General features: G+C 32.8%; 1 protein-coding gene across 4 annotated transcripts in view; it reads left to right on the top strand.

The window, feature by feature from the left end:
• The window catches only part of LOC106879657 (inter-alpha-trypsin inhibitor heavy chain H4), a 39,881-nt gene that overhangs the window by 10,022 nt on the left and 11,841 nt on the right, over window positions 1-18,018 (top strand). The window contains exons 6-15 of one of the 4 annotated variants that reach the window (XM_014929322.3): window positions 1,397-1,685; window positions 2,536-3,227; window positions 3,868-3,940; window positions 6,287-6,313; window positions 8,412-8,435; window positions 9,733-9,750; window positions 10,768-10,782; window positions 13,734-13,751; window positions 15,693-15,707; window positions 16,613-16,678. In XM_014929322.3, coding sequence (XP_014784808.1) covers window positions 1,397-1,685; window positions 2,536-3,227; window positions 3,868-3,940; window positions 6,287-6,313; window positions 8,412-8,435; window positions 9,733-9,750; window positions 10,768-10,782; window positions 13,734-13,751; window positions 15,693-15,707; window positions 16,613-16,678 — 1,237 coding nt within the window. The remainder of the gene's footprint in view (window positions 1-1,396; window positions 1,686-2,535; window positions 3,228-3,867; window positions 3,941-6,286; window positions 6,314-8,411; window positions 8,436-9,732; window positions 9,751-10,767; window positions 10,783-13,733; window positions 13,752-15,692; window positions 15,708-16,612; window positions 16,679-18,018) is intronic. The other 3 variants (XM_014929323.3, XM_014929324.3, XM_014929326.3) reach the window with 3 other exon arrangements.

Raw genomic sequence — 18,018 nt, forward strand, 5'->3', positions numbered from 1 at the left:
GTTTATTATTATATATTTTACTTCTCATATCTCTCGACCTTACTCACTCCAATTAATTCTGTGAGAGCAGACAGTAACTTGTTGTCAAAGGCCTCACAGAATTTTTCAGGATCTCTTCCCACAAATTATAAGACTTCGTCCCTAGATGTTAGGTATCGTGGAAGATACCCAAGTACCAGTCTGTAAATCTTTGTTGTCCCCCAGTTAAGCAGCTATGTATGTATGTATGTATGTATGTATGTATGTATTATGTGTGTATGCATGTATGTATGTATACACGTATGTATGTTTACACGTATGTATGTATATATGTACAACACCATATCGGATGATTACTAGTATGCCTCTCCGCGTATCGCAGGCTTTCAGTACGAAACCGTTAGTGCATACATATATCATCTATATAATGTATATACACATCTATATAATGTATACCCAAGTACCAGTCTGTAAATCTTTGTTGTCCACAGTGAAGCAGCTATGTATGTGTGTATGTATGTATGTATGTACGTATGTATGTATGTATGTATGTATGTATGCATGTATGTATGTATATATGTACAACACCATATCGGATGATTACTAGTATGCTTCTCCGCGTATCGAAGGCTTTCAGTATGAAACCATTATTGCATACATATATCATCTATATAATGCATACACACGAGAGAGTGAGAGAGAGATGGACGACGTCAATTGAAATGAGGATCGTAAGACAATATGCTTTAAGGTAGAAGTACGAAAGATCTAGAAAATGGAGTAATTAGTTTATTTATCCGCGGGCATGAGTAAGTTAATGGTAGAACGTATTATGTCGATTAATTAACTAGATAGTTGTTGTTGTTCTGAGAGAAAAATAGTTAATATATTCCCTGCAGGATAAAAGGTTCACCAATCAATTGTTTAAACCTCAAGAGACTGTCATGGGGAATAGCGGTAACAACTTCTACAATGATGATGTTAAAAACGTAGAAGCTGTAGAGTGTTTAGCAATAAACCGTTTTCATTAGATAAGTAACATCTTTAAAATTTAGCAGAGACACAACTTTAAGCAAATTTATATAACTAACTCCAAAGAACTTCGAATACAATGGGACTTAAAATGGAGTGAAGGTTTCTGAACATATCAAAAAGACACATAAATATGTGTTTTCTGGATAAGGTAAGAGAATTAATCAAAGGTTCATACTGGTATTCCAAACTGCACAACGAATTATTTTTTATTCTGTTGTTAACATAAACAAATCTATTTCTGTTCTAATGACAGGACGATAATCACAATATATTTAGTAGCTTGTATATTGTGACTCTATCTCATACTAAATATTAGTTGGACTACTTTTCTCTAAAATATTAAATCAAACATCGATTAATGTTTTCTCTTCAAAATTTTCAGGCAGTCGATGGCTACTTTGTTCACTTCTTCACTTCTGATTCCATGCCAAATCTTCCAAAGTACATCATATTTATGCTTGATGTCAGTGGATCAATGTATGGTCCTAAAATTGAACAATTGAAAAAAGCTATGGAGAATATCCTTGATCAACTCGATCCAGAACTTGATAAATTTCTCATCGGAAATTTTAGCAGTGATGTCTCATGGATGAAGGAGGAATTTTTAATGGCAAACAATCTTAACAAAGAATTAGGCAAAAAGTACATAAAGTCACTTCAAGACGGCGGACGTGAGTTAAACAAAAATTAGAAAATATTTATCGAATTTTGTTTGTGAGTTTGAAACTATTTCCAAAATTTACATTGCTTTATAATTTATTAGAAAATTTTAATAGATTATATTGACGAAGAAGACTTAGGGATAGTTTTAATTTTAAAATCGTGAGTTTATGGATGTATAGTTCAAATTATCGTCAAAGCTCGTTTTTTTGCTGCACACTTATCTTTCTTTAGTCTCTAAATTATCATTTTATGTTCCTCGTCTTGAAGATAAGGATGATGCTGTTCTGCTACCATGCTTTCTTTTTTTTTCTCATATGTATTAGGTATAATATATCAGCGTAAGTGATGGCACAGGTTTAAGTGAAACACTGAGTTACGCAATATTGTTTCACAACTTGAAGTTACGATACAATTTCCTTCTATTTGGACTCAAACCAGCTTTGCAGTAGCTTTCATTAATTTATATTTTCCTCTTCAGTATGGCACTCTTTTTCCTACACTATTGATATTGTATATACTATTACACAGAATGTTAAAATATGTCAATATTTGACAGTGGTACTCCATGTCTATATTTTAAAAATCCTATTACTACGTACTACTGTGCTATATGTATCATAGAACTTTTAATCTTGTTATTGACCTGGTACGTTGATTAAGCATTTTAAAATAGTTCCATATTTTAACATTTTATGTTTAAATTCATCTTCTTTTCAGACCAAAAGATTTGGTTACGCTTAACTTAAAATTATACGTCAATGCTGCTTTCCTATTAAGTTTGTATCACTGACCTTAATTGCTTATGTGTACAAACATTCTGCTATTTTTTCTGAGAGTGTAATTTTACTATTTCTTCAGGTACAAATATTAACGCTGCTCTCCTTCAAAGTATAGACAAACACAAGCCAGCTTTAAACCCCACAAAGAAAAGTATCATCGTATTTCTCACTGACGGAGATCCAACAGAAGATGTTACTAACTTCGAACATATCAAGAAAAATGTCAGAGAATCCAACCAAGATATTTCATTATTTACCCTTTGTTTTGGAGGTGATTGTGACAGTAAATTTCTTCGTGAGCTCGCCACAGAAAACGGAGGCTTCAATAGGAAGATTTATTTAGATGCTGACAGTAAACTTCAAATTGAAAATCTTTATAAAGAAATATCTAACATTGTATTAAAAGATATTACATTTGTTTACTTAGATGTTGCTGTTAAAACTAGTTCTACGTCATTTAGCAACTACTTCAAAGGATCAGAATTAGTTGTTTCCGGTGTTTTGCCGCAAGAATACCGACCAACTATAAATGTGAGTTTTGCAATGACAAACTGCTGGGGTTTTAATAACGAAATATTAGAATTAAAATTATATGGAGATGACTTTACCATATACGATGATCGTTTTTCGGAAGATTCAAGTTTGACTAGTATTCAGTCACTTTCTGAAATTACTGAAAAGACTTATGTTTACCTCACCTTGAAACAACTTCTCATGGAAGACAGAAAGGAGGAAGAAGTACGACATGCCATTCTTACTTTGGCTCTAAAGGTGAGTACAAAGGACGTTATGATAAATTATATTTTCATTATTTTAAAACATATGATTTATTTCTTAATAGTTACTGTTCTAACTCTGCTAAAGAACATTTACGATAGTCAAGGATGCGGATCATCGACTTTTTAAGATCACGCTCTGTGATTAACTCTCCTCTGCTCACCATGATAGAGGATCGCCGAAGAAGATGTACAAGAACTCTCTAAACAAATCTCTTGGCCTCTATCACGTTGATCACCGCCAGCAGATTGTTCTTGTGATTGACTGCAAAGACTGACGTCACTACGCCGTCCGGGCAACGGCCTTCTTTGAAGATGCTGGCAGAACCCTCCTTGCAGACCGATGGTGGGGGAAAGAGGAAAAACAAGGACGCTACGACCAACCCTAATCAGCTCACCTTTCCACCATGTAGTATTACATTTACTTGATTACTCTACAACCTTGGTTATTTTCACAATTCTTGAAGTCTTCTAATAATAATAATAATAATAATAATAATAATAATAATAATAATAATAATAATAATAAGCAATCTAAATGTAAGAAATGTAATGTCGATGATGGAAATATTTCATGTATAGTTTCCTTATTAATACTACTGTTGTCCTGAAACTAATATTCTTGTTTTTCACAGTATAATTTCGTAACTCCATTAACATCAATGGTTGTCACTAAATACAAAGTGAATGAAGAACTGTTTGAAGAAGGTAATTTTATCATTCATACCACTTTAATGACAAGCTCCTGAGGTCATGATAACGAAATAATTAAACTGAGATGACTTTACCATATACGTCTTTCAACCAATCAATCATAACAAAAGATTTTTTTATGATTGTTTATATCATAAAATCTAAAACTATATGTTATCATTATCTAAATGTATCCATGATTGCCATGCGATAAGTACTAGGTATCAAACGTTCAACTCCGCAATGATTAATCTAAAAAATTTAGCTCAAATATACTAGATTTCGTTTCATAGTATTTTCGCTTAAATCAGGAAAACTAATATAACCTGTAGAAATTATGGATAAAATGTAATGAATTTAAGAAACTTTCTTGGAAAACAATGTTTTTTTTTTGGTGGGGGGGTTTAATGCGCCTATTAATTCTTGAAACACAATGAAAATTTCATGTGATATGATTGATGGTTTATTTAATATTCTGCTTTTAAGCTTTTAAAATTAGTAATAAATGCAAAAGATAAAACGAAATTTTCCAGATTTAGATTTAGAAACATAAAAAACATAAATTCATTTGTATATAATCGTTAGAAAATTACATTATAATCATAGAATTATTTTCTGACTGAATAGTTTGAAAACAACAATTTAAAGTTATTTTAGTAAGTTTCATCTAATTTCATTTGCTCATATATAAACACGGTATATTGCCTTTATACTTAAAGCTTTATACTTAAAGTAACACTCAAAGATCTATCTTACCATAGTTACTCTAGTTCATCTATGAAATCTAGTTATAAGTCATAAGCAGAGATCACAGATCACAATTAATGAAAGCCACCAAATAGACAAGTATGGCAGCTTAAACAAGCTCAAAGGATTTGGGTTGACAACAGGCTGCAGGCAAAGGCTAATCGAGTCTTTGTTGTCCCACACAGGCGAAATGTGCAGGCAAAAAAGTGAAATGCTTCAGACCCTGGAATATTTGCTGGTGGAAGAAAAAAGTTTTCCAATATTACGATGGCTTTAGACACCATAAACACAAGATCTTGCAATACGTTTAAATAATTGCTGAAGTTTCTGGGCGGGCCAAAGCATTTCATATATTTATTTCACATATTCTGCTTACTTCTCTTATTCTAGCTACCTAATTTTCCCCAACTGGTATATCATCACAACCTCTACTAGAGCTGATGCTCGGTCAGTAGCATTTGTACTGTTAGGCATTGTAATATGGGTAATCTTTTTCTCAACAACACATAACGACTCCGTCCACACCTCAGTGATCTATCTCACTAAGTCTGTGTTCATCATATTAAACATCAACAGAAACGACTGAGAGATAAGCAACTTAACGGTACTGGAATAAAACAAATTGTAATTTCACAATTTCTTTATTCTTCTCTTATTTTTCCTTCTGAGCGCTTTGTATTCTTTACTTAATGAAACTTTTTCTGGGCTGAAAATGTAATTTGGTCACATATGTTCATGGTCACATATGTTGATGTTCACATACGTTACGATAAAGAACACCGAATTGAGTTCGAGATTTTGACAGAAAAATATTTACTTCTATCGTAAACAAAACGATATTGCTATTACCACGTACGTCAAACACTGAGATAGATCGAAGGTTATTGATCTTGGTCGTTGCTGTGGATAGTTCCTTGATGTTATTTTATCACTGTTGCTGTTGCCCACGTCCATTGTTTTTGTATTGTGACAACACTCTAACTGTCTGCTGTTTCTGCTTCTGTCCTCTGACTGCCGTCTTCTGATGTCTGCCATCCACCGTCTCTCGGTAGTGACCAAAATGCGCTGAATATAACGTTGAATATATACTGCTCAGAAAAAACACCCCAAAGATATAATTGATGTCACATCTGGTTTGATACAAAATCATGAATGATCAGAAATTTTGATGACGTAAGAATGTTCTAGCGCATTGCAATCGCATACTTGAGTTGCAGTTTTTTTTGTTTTTTTTTTGCAAGGGATATTGTGATCTGGGTTCGATTACTAAATATTCCTGCTATATATGTAATTAAATTGTACGTGCTATGCAATATAGCAATAACTAATTACAGAATTTATTTTGACAATATATATATAATACTACATTGATTGTATTTTAGAATGATCTAGCAAACATTTTCAGTCTAATTACTGTCTTAGTATGTATCATACATTATACCCTAAATAAGGAAAAATTGTTATATTTAGGAAATTGTTAAAAAAAAATTATAAAGTTTTCTCTAAAATTGATACCTCTGCTGGCACAGTTTCGTTATATTCTACTATGTTATACTAAAAATGTTACTTCGAGACCGTTATTACAATTTTCAATGTATTTCTTTTCCATTGTAGAAAAATCTTTACCATCTCTACGTCCATGTAAGTATATTAAAATTTGGACTGTTATTATATATGCATATTAAAATTTGGATTTGTATATTAAAATTTGGATTGAAATAGCTATACTATATGATCTCTTTCAAAAACCACTTCAAGTCATTCATAAAACTGACGACTTATTTTGCATTGCATTTGTAGCTAGGATATTTGCTTGCTTGTTATTTTGCGTTGTAATGGCCATGAAGCACAAGACCAGTTTTGTTAGGGAAGTGGTATAGGAAATCCAACTAACTCCAGTGTATAAATGCAACTTATTTTAAACTGCCAAAATGAAAAGCGGCAGGACCAGAGGAATTCATGGCTACTGACTCGAGTGGTTTAGGTAAACACACAAGCGAACTCCGTTGCTATTAGATAGAGTGGTGCAATTAGGCAGAGCGGATTCTAAAGGGGAAGACAACATTGTTGATGAAAGATCGGACAAAGGGCAATGAGACTGGCAACTACTGACCCATTGCCTGTCTTAACCTTTTATAGAAAGTGTTAACAGGTATCCTCACAGGGAAAATATATACGTTCCTTGCGGAAAACAATCTACTTCCAATAGAACAAAAGGGATGCTGTAAAAGAACCAAGGGCACAAGTGACCTTTTGTAATAAAGAACTACAAACGATACCAAAAATACTTGTGCATGGCCTGGATAGAATTTTAAAATGCTTACGACAAGTTGCCGCATTCGTGAATTTGGGAAACACTTGACATGTGTGGAATAGCTGAAAACGTGTGTGCACTGATTAAGAACATCATGGCTAGTTTGAAAACACGTCTTTTCTGTAACAAATAGCATTTAGCCGAGGTAACAATCAAAAGAAGTATCTTTCAATGAGACTCTCGTTCACCTTTGCTATTTGTTACAGCCTTGATCCCACTTTCTTTTGTCCTACGTAAAATTAACGTGCACTATGAGCTGAGAAAGAACGGTCCTCGTCTCAACCACTTCTCTTCATGGATGTTTTGAAACTGTTCGCAAAAACAGTCTGAAGTGGAGAGGCTGGTTGAGACTGTACAGATGGGCAGCAAGTATATAGGGATGGAATTCGTATCTCGAAATGTGCGGTGCTCACTTTGAAACGGGAGAAAAGCGCAGATTGTAGAGGCAAAGAATTGCCAAACGGAGACAGAAAGGAAGATCCGGACGATGATGAGTACAAGTACCTTGGGATCCTGGAGCTAGGCAATATCCTGCATAAAGAAATGAAAAACAAGATCTCAAACTTCTCTTGCAATTAAAACTAAGCTCCAGGAACCTTGTGACGGCCATCAACATATGGGCTGCTGCTATGGTCCACTATAGAGCACCAATCCTGAAACTGACACAAGCGGAGATTAACCAATTCGATCGCACTCCCCGAAAGACAATGACAATACATGGTGTCCTCCACCCTAAGGCGAACGTACATAGGCTTTACATGAAGAGGTGTAAAGCTGGACGTGGGCTGATTAGCGTATCGGAGTGCATCAACAGTGAATGGAGAAACATAGCAGAATATTTGGTAAACAACGAACAAGACCTACAGTATGCTGCTAATGCAGAAGGATTTACCAAAATTGGACTTGAGAGTGCTTATGAATTCCAATTACGAATAGCCAACGAGAGAGAAGAAATCCTACTCTGCATGGAATTACATAGTCAGTTCCACTGTTAAGCTACCAAATTAAAAGACCCAGAAGCATCCATGGAGGTGGCTCAGCAAGGGAGACCTAAAAAAAGAAGACTAAAAGCCTAATCATTGCTGCCCAGGACCAGGCATTGAATGCCAAGTCAGTAAAAAGGGATATATACCACGCAAGTAAAACGAACCTCTGCACAATGTGTGGAGAGGGGGTCGAGAGCGTGACTCACATTGTTAGTGCTTGTGAAAGTCTTGCGCAGACACGATAAGTTGGTCCCAAACCTTCACTGGCTGTTATGCCGGATGTATAGATACGAGGTATGAACATGCACATCAAAAGGTAATAGACGACACTTTTAACTAGGAACTATACAGTGTTCATTTATGTTAATATATACTTTTATCAGCGAAAAACCTGTTTTATCAACATTAAGTTACATTTTTTTTATATTTCATTTTACAGTTGGATATTACGCCCCGAATATCCGTGAGTAGAAATGCTTCGTTATTTTTACTTCTATCTATATATATAGCATCAAAATTTTTATGAACACTGAAAAATGCATAGTATTAAAATAGGTATTGAATCCCTTAACCATGAAAATTACATTCTATTGAGTGTTTTTGATAATGTTTCCTCTATTGCAATTTTACCCAGATTTAAAATTAGCTATTTTATTCATAATAGTATGATATTGGTAACATGCACACTTTGGGGCGGTGGGGAGGGGATAAATCAATTCTTTTTTTTTTTAGATTGCTGTAGCTACATTATAATTAACTTGTCAAATGTATTACTTTCGTTAAGGACATATGTGTATTTGAACAAGTGTTACAAACTCCATTGTGTAACAGAAGGTAATAATTTCATCCAAAAGAGAGTAATTCTTATCACAGATCACACAGAATTCAAGGCGACTGCCGATGGTGGTGTTGTCGAGCGAAATGCTTAGCGGTATTTCGTCTGTCTTTAGCTTTAGGGTTTTAGGGTTAGGGTTAGATTTTTAGGGTTAGGATTGGGTTTAGGGTTACGGTTGGGTTTTAGGGTTAGGGTTAGGGTTAGGGTTAGGGTTAGGGTTAGGGTTTTAGGGTTAGGGTTGGGGTTTTAGGGTTAGGGTTACGGAAAAAAGGAAAAATAATGAAATTGGGGAAGGGGGAAGGGGAGGGGCAAAAATTTCAAAATTTTAATTTTTGGCAATTTTCTAGAATCTCCTTATCCGAAAAGCTGGGTTTCTGGCTTAAAAAAAAGAAAAAAAAACAATAATCTGCGAGAAAATGGGTGGGGGGTGTCTTTCCGAAATTAGTAGCTGAAAACAAGAAAAAAAAACCTAAAAGCAGTAGAAATGCTCGGACGATTATGATGGTGTCGTGAAGTAAACGTGCTTCAGATACACTCGTTTATTCATACGAACGTAACTGAGATGAAATATGTCATAAATAACAGTGACAAACGAAATATACACCGCCGGAAGTTGTTGTTAACATACAACAGCAGTAATTTTATTCAGCTGAACACGTCGTCATTGATTGGTTGAAATTACCGAAATACGACAACTTTAACACGAAATAGCTTCGTAAATAGAAAGTTTTCTCAACAACGCTAAGAGTAAAGATGTTCTATATGACACATTCTACCAGTATCCGAAGTTTGAAAGTGTTTAGTTAAAAAAAATTAATTTATCGACCTGCCGATCAAAAGGAAAAGATCCGTTTTGCTTTTGTTTTCCATAGGAAGGTGTAATAAATTCTAAAATATATCTTTTTTCTCTCTCTCTCTCTTTCAGCACATTTCTCTGACCCACGTAAGTAACAATATTCTACACAGCGCCAAGATTCATAGCACTCATAATTTCAACCGAAAATTAAACAACCTCCTAAAAATAAATGTATAATTGTCTTTGGGTTTACACAGTAAACAAGTTTCATGACTCACCGTTTAAGTATAAATAACGGGAGAATGGAGTAATATATGCTTTCAGTATTCTTATCAATTTTTTTTAAAAAAGACATTCAGTCTTTTACCGAATCTTTTTCTTCTTTTGAAGATGATTTAATATTTTCATTTTTATTTCATGAAATACGTTCCTTTCTCTTTTTATTTAAAGTTTAAAATTCTAGTCTTCAATCTCTAAAATAGTTAAAGAAGTATAGGAAAAAATTCTAACATGAGGGTTTCAAGTTAGACTATGTTTCGGATAAAATGAAATGAAAGAGAGACGGAAGAACAATTACAAGACAAACAAAACATTAACGGCTTAATGTTGTGTCTATATGCATAAAACAACATTTCAAAAATTGACTGAAACCAAAACACTACTAAAATGAAACTTACTGACATGTAAACCGAAAGACAACTACATTACACTATAGTTAGAACAATAATGAAAAATATGTTTAGGCTTATTGTAATCTGCTGTTCTGCATTATAATAGCCATTATCTAAGGCAGATTAATATGACAACAACAGACAAATTGTTTTGAAGAATATAACGCGTCGCCCGGTCCAGTAATCAAAACCACAATCTTACGATCATGAGTCTAAAACTCTAAACACTAAAATATGCGTCTCCACAAATATATAGTGTAGAACATCTATAATAAATATGAAAGACAGCTGACCGCTTGAATAAATTAACTTTTCCATAATTCTATAGAGCTATATTACAACTATTATTTACTACTTTAACATAAATATAGAATATTGTATACTTTGAAAATTATGTAATAAATCTATTCCTTTCTTTTTAGATATATATTAACATAAATATTTACAAATCTGATATTTCCATAACTAAATTAATTTTCTATTACTGTTACAGGTACTACCGTATTGGGTATGTAGATATTTTTACGTAGATTTTCTGTATGCGTATGATAAATTAATCCTAACCAACCTTAGCAAGATGCACTCTCATTTAAACAGCATTGGGATCTTTTTTAAAACGGGGGCCACATTTTTCATTAACGAAACACTTTGAAACTTGGAACACTGGTAGAATGTGTCATATAAAACATCTTTTTCTCTTAGTCTTCTTTAAAAAAAAGAGAAATCCATAAATTATTCCATGTTAAAGTTGTCGTATTTCTGTAATTTCAACCAATCACTGACGTCCATTCAGCCGATATACATTAAGTGCCGACTACATAAACAAACGATTCTGAAACAATTAACCCTAACCCTAACCCTAAGGTTAGGGTTAGGGTTAAGGTTAGGGTTAAAGCAAATTTAAAATGAAAAAAGCAAATAAAACGAAGAATCGTTTGTTTATGTAGTCGGCACTTAATGTATATCGGCTGAATGGACATCAGTGATTGGTTGAAATTATCGAAATAACACAATTTTTTACATGAAATAAATTCGAATACAAAAATATTTTTCTGTTCTATAACACAAAATAGATAAGTATACGAAGTTTGAAAGTCTTTCGGTACCAAAAACACTACGTAAAACATTAATGAAAAATGTGGCCCCCGTTTTAAAAAAGATCCCAGCATTGAACTAAGATCTGGGATTTTTTGTTTATGTGAAAGACAGCTGACAACTTCATTAAAATCCCTTAAACATTAAAATTACGTTGTATTAGGTGTTTTCGTAATGTTTTCTCCATTTCAATTTTATCTAGATTTAAAATGAGCAATATTATCCATACTGGTATAATGTTGATAACGTGGAGTTTGTTTTTGTTTTGTATGCCCCCCCACCTCGGAAATAAATCAAATTCGATTTACATTGTAATAGCTGTATCACGAATGACTTGTCAAATATACTACTTTCGTTAAGTACATATTTATATTCTAACAATTGTTACGAACTCAATTATGCAACCGAAAACTCTTACGAGAGCATATACTATATGAGGTTGTTGTTGTTACTCCGTCGCTTACGACGACGATGGTTCCAGTTGATCCGATCAACGGAACAACCTGCTCGTGAAGTTAACGTGCAAGTGGCTGAGAACTCCACAGACACGTGCACCCTTAACGTAGTTCTCGGGGATATTCAGCGTGACACGGCTGGTCCTTTGAATTACAGGCACAACAGAAACAGGAAGTAAGAGAAAGTTGTGGTGGAAGAGTACAGCAGGGTTCGCCACCACCCCCTGCTGGAGCCACGTGGAGCTTTCGGTGTTTTCGCTCAATAAACACTCACAACGCCTGGTCTGAGAATCGAAACCGCGATCCTATCACCGCGAGTCCGCTGCCCTAACCATTGGGCCATTACGCCTCCACACTATATGAGGAAGCAAAACATAAAATAATTTTCTTTAAGATAATATAGATAAATAATAGATATTTAATGCTAATACTTTCATATAAATTATAACATCTGTATAAATTTTATATAATTTTCAGATTCATATCCAAATTCTAAATAATAATCCGACGCAGAGCAAAGTAATTTTCATAATAGATTGCACAGAATGCAAGGTGGCTGCCGGTAGTGGTTTTATCCGCAAGACTCGAGTTATTTAGGAAAAGCGACAGAAAGAGTGAAGGGAAGTTACCAGGAAAAGTGGGTGAAAAGGAAAGAATAACCACTACACATATTCTATATTTAAGGATCTCGCCGTAACCTTGGGGTACTTTAATTGGCGGAATACTGCTTTAAACATGCCATATAACCACTCATAACTTTTTTATTGTTTAGAATTTTTGGAAAACTTTTGCGAACTTTTTTCCTACATGCGGGAATTCACACGACTATGGAAAACTTTTTTGTAATTTTTAGAAATTTTTTTTTAGAATCACAGTTTAATATACGGACAGTCCCAATTTTTTTTACTTAAATCCCTCTAAAAGATCTTTAAATATGTTTATGGGGTGAAAGATGTTCTTTTCTACTCTAGGCACAAGGACCAAAATTTGGGGGAGGGAGCCAATCGGTTAGATCGATCTCCAGTACGCAACTGGTACTTAATTTATCGACCCCGAAAAGATGAAAGGCAAAGTCGACCTCGACGGAATTTGAACTCAAAACGTAAAGACAGACGAAATATCGCTAAGCATTTCGCCCGACGTGCTAACGTTTCCGCCAGCTCGCCATCTCATGTGGGGCGAAAAATATTGAAAAACACAAATACGTCTGACAGTCAAATAAACGAGGAATGTATGAGGTGGTCGTGAGATGTACAAAAAATGACAGTTGAGTAGCTCTTAAATTACGCCTCAAAGACGTTTTTGTTCTGTTTTGTTTAGTTTTGTTTTTTTTTGCATAATCGTATTAATTCTTACATGTAGAATACAAATTCGCAAGAATTTTCTGAAAATGTTTAAAAGTATGACAAATTCCTTGAGCGCTTTCAGTCATTTATCAACGTAATATTTATACATTTATATGGCGGCAGGCTGGCAGAATTTAGCGATATTTCATGTCTTTACGCTCTGAGTTCAAATTCCACCGAGTTCGACTTTGCCTTTTATTCTTTCGGGGTTGATAAATTAAGTACCAGTTGCCTTGTGCCTAGAGTAGAAAAGAATACTTATGAATTTATATTAAACATATAATTTCTCTCAATATTCACAAATATGAGTTTGGCAAACAAGAATTCTTTCATATGTAATATCAGAGTCTCTCATGTTCTGATGCGCGCGTGCATGTGTATATAGGAGTATGCCTGTGTTAATTTGACTGCCCTCTCTGGGCAACTAACATTACGCCCGACTATCAATCTCTATGGTTTTAGTTATGTAAAATATCACTCGCGCTGGGAAGTCTAGTATGTTTTCTATAACAGGATGTAATAAATTCTACAATATTTCTTTAATTTTTTTTTCTCTTTTTCAGATCATTTGTTTCAGCAACGTGAGTAACAATATTCTGTACAAAGCCAATGTTCATAGCTCTCATATTTTCCCCCGTAAATTCAACTTCCTTCTAAAAATAACCGTGCAGTGGTCGTTTGGTTTACACAGTAGATTGGTTCAAGGACTCCTGGTTTAAGTCTAAATAACATGTGAATGGAGCAATTATGTGTTTAATATAATTATAAATTTTCAAAACAGACATACAGTCCGAAGTTTACCCATTTTTATCGAACCTTTATTTTATCTTTCGAAGTTGATTTAATATTTTCATGTTTCTTTCCAGAAATACGTTCCTTTCTGTTCTGGTTTAACATTTCAAACTAGTTTTCAATCTCAAAGTATAGGGAAAAAATGTTGATTGTTATTTGAGCGTGTAGACTTTCTCATTATTGATAAACTGAAACGAAAGTTGAGAGGTAGAAAAAAAATTGAAAGAATAAAACGAAACGTTGACGACTAAATGTGTCTGTGTAGGTAAAATCACATTTCAAAATCAATTGAAACCAAGGCACTACTAAAATTAAATTATGCAAGTCTACTGACTTGTAAACCAAGAGACAACTGCATTGCTCTGTTGTCAGAATGATCACGGAAAATAAGTTTAGGTTTATTGTGCGCTATCCGTTGTTCTGCATGTGTGCCGTGGTTTCTATAATGACATTATCTAAGATAAATTAATATGACAACTACATATGCTTTTCGTTGGTGTTGGGGAACAAGGAAATTTGGATAGATAGGCATTTTGAAAATTAGCTTTACTAGGATAATCACCAAATATATAATGTGACATTATATATCTTCAAGGAATAATTTAAAACAATTTTGATTAAACTGAATGATTATTCAATACTTTGCAAATACTTTTTGTAGAATGCAAATGGTATATTCTTTAGATGAATAGCATTCATATATATATATATATATATATATATATATATATATATATATATATATATATATATTTGATAAATAAATTCAAAAAAGGATAAAACTCTTTTACAAGAATTTTATCAAGAAGCCAGTGTGTAAAAAAATTCATAAGGGAAATGTCTATTCCCAAGAATATAATTATTCGTTTATATTTATATAAAGGACATTACAGAAAAATAATAACGCCACACAGTGGACTTCTCAAAATAACCACATTTAGTACCTAGTGGTTATTTTGAGAAGTCCACTGTGTGGCGTTATTATTTTTCTGTAATAATGCCCTTTATATATAATATATATATATATATATATATATATATATATATATATATATATATATATATACGATTATCGCATTACTCAAAGATACATGTTTGGCAAATAACATTTGTTTCATAAGTAACAACATAACCTCTTATTTCTTATTTAAAAATTCAAACGTACACGTTGAAATGTTATCTTTGTCAATATAGACCAAAACCAAAATCCTAATAAAATGAATCTGTGAAAACAGATTGCTGTATAAATCGAGAGACATTGGCATTATGTTTTTGCCAGTATAATCATAGTAATTAAGTTCAGATATATTATGTTTTTCATATAGCTCTAAATGAATACTGTTTTTCAATATGTAAGCTGTAGTTTCTTACTTTATTAAGGTAAATTAAAATTCTATTAACTTTTATTTGTTGTGGAGGAATCAATTGGAAGGGAAAATGCTGACATATGTAGACAAAATTTACCACCTTATTTTATCTCCAATTAAATAATGCAGAACAACTACAATGAACATGTAAGACAGCTGGTCGTTTAGTAAAATTTCTTTTTAATTGTTCTTTGCAATTAAATTATAACTCTATTAACTGCCGAGATTAATGTAAATATTGAATATTATATATTTTCAAAACTATGTAATAAATCTATTCATTATTTTTTAGATATGTGTTAACATAAATATTTTTATATTTGATATTTTCATAACTATATGAAATTTTCATTTCACTTACAGATCCTAACAGAGTGGGTATGTAGATACTTTATCATATATATATATATATATATATATATATATATATATATATATATATATATATATATATATATATACATATATATATATATATATATATATATATATATATATATATATATATATATATATATATATATATATATATATTTATGAGATCCATGTGCTGAGAAAATTTTAATTTGACTGTTTTTTCCGGCTAAACATACTTTTCATTACCTTTCGCGAATAGAATATTCATTTTTGGACCTTTGTGTGAAAAACTTTCATTTCGGTTCCAAAGTTTTTGATATCAGAGAAAAAGAATTATTGTTGGCCTGTGTAATTTGTTTAAATGTATTCTCTTAATGCAATTCCTGAAAAATTATGTAAATCTTAAATATTACATTAGGGGAAGTATTATAATATATGAAGATAGAACAGAAATAAGCAATAATGATTTTGTAATATTTTCACAGCTTTTCTTACAGTTTGCTTCTTATGTAACAGTTTAAATGACATGCACTTCAAATGTCATTTCTCAGGAATACCACATAACAAGAGACACCGCTGCATAACGATGGGCTACATAACATGCAGTAAATAATTTTAAGCAGGGCTACTGTATTTATTGTTATGAGGCAGATGAAATATATTTTAGCATTAACAGTGTAGTCTAATTTCAACGATATTTCATTTTGAGTAGATATGTGTCTTTTCTAGGAAACATCATTGGGCACCCAAAATGACTTCAATGTCTATTATGCCTTGTCCAGGAATTTAGTGTTAAATCTAAATGGATGCTCTATTCGAAAAATGGTCTCATCCGAAAGTAAAGTTTTCCGTTCTTTTTTCATATTGAATAAGCTTTAAATTGTTATAATATTGCTTTAAACTCAAATCGAACTATATTGTTTTAGCACCTTCAAACAGAGTTCCTAACACAGCTCCAGCAAGAGAATTACCACCTCTTCCCCGCAGTCCTGGTAAGAAAACATGAACTTCATTTCATTTATGAAATATTTCTTTATTTACTTGCTTTTAAAGATATTAATCTCCAGTTTGTGATTCAAAAAGTCTCGTAAAAGATATCAAAGCAATAAGTATGAAAAGGAGTGTGTATTCTCAAAATTATCAGTAACTTTCATACTGTAATAGCCATGGTTTTGTAGTTAAGAAGCTCGATTTACAACCACTCTGTTTTGGGTTTAGCCCCACTTCACGACACCTTGGGCAAGTGTCTTCTACTATAGCAACAGGTCAACCAATGTTTTATATTGGGACTTGGTAAGCGGAAATTGTGTGGAAACCTATACATATATATATATATATATATATATATATATATATATATATATATACATGCGTGTGCATTTATGTGTGTGTCTGTGTCAGTTTTTAATCCCCCCCCCCCACACACACACACTACTTGACAACTTGTATTTGGTTGTTTATCCCTGAAACATAGTAGTTCGGCAAAACTAACCGATAAAATAAATACCTGTCTTGAAAACCCACCGAAAGAAAAGTGCCAGTGTCAATTTGGATAAAGAAATAACCTTCGAGGCGGTGCCTTTGCACGGCCGCAACTTAATGACCAAAGTCGTTCTTAATATTCATCAATCGGTGAGAATGATATTGTATGTGATTCGCGCTCATTTCTTCACGGTAAAGAATTTTTACCACTGGCAATTATGAATAACACAAGAGAAGTTTTCTCTATTGCAACTTCGATTTGCCATACCAGTCATGTCAAGGTTGCGTTTTATTAATTTTTTGGTTTGTTTGTGAGACTTTAAGCTAACACTAAGAAAGAGATTCACAAGTGTTACGACTTCCCTAAGAATAACCTTGATGTAATTTTGCTTAACCTTCTTAGCTCAAAACTCCATAACATGCACAACATATGTTAATAATCAAGATATCCCAATATTATTGTGTAATGAGTTTTCATTTAATTCTAGAAAAAACTTGACACCATAAATATTTATGATTTGGAGAGAACGTAAAATAATTATTTTTAGAATTGGATCTCGAACTACTTATAGAGGTATAAATAATAGCATATGCATATTGGGTTGTAAAACCTGTTATGTTTTTACATAATCGAATCATCTACACTTATTGCTAATCACTTGAGCAACAACCAGCAATGAATATAATCGTTCTAAAATTGTTTTACAGAAAATTATAATTTTATTCCTTCTGCTGATAATATTTTAAGATTTTACTTGTATTATCATAATAATTTGTTTCTTAGGTGTGTGTAGTCTGTATAGTCTGTATTCTCAACATACAACAAATGCAAAAACATAATATTTCAAAA

Source organism: Octopus bimaculoides, chromosome 5, assembly GCF_046866305.1.
Source record: "Octopus bimaculoides isolate indiv1 chromosome 5, ASM4686630v1, whole genome shotgun sequence".
Lineage (NCBI taxonomy): Eukaryota > Metazoa > Mollusca > Cephalopoda > Octopoda > Octopodidae > Octopus > Octopus bimaculoides.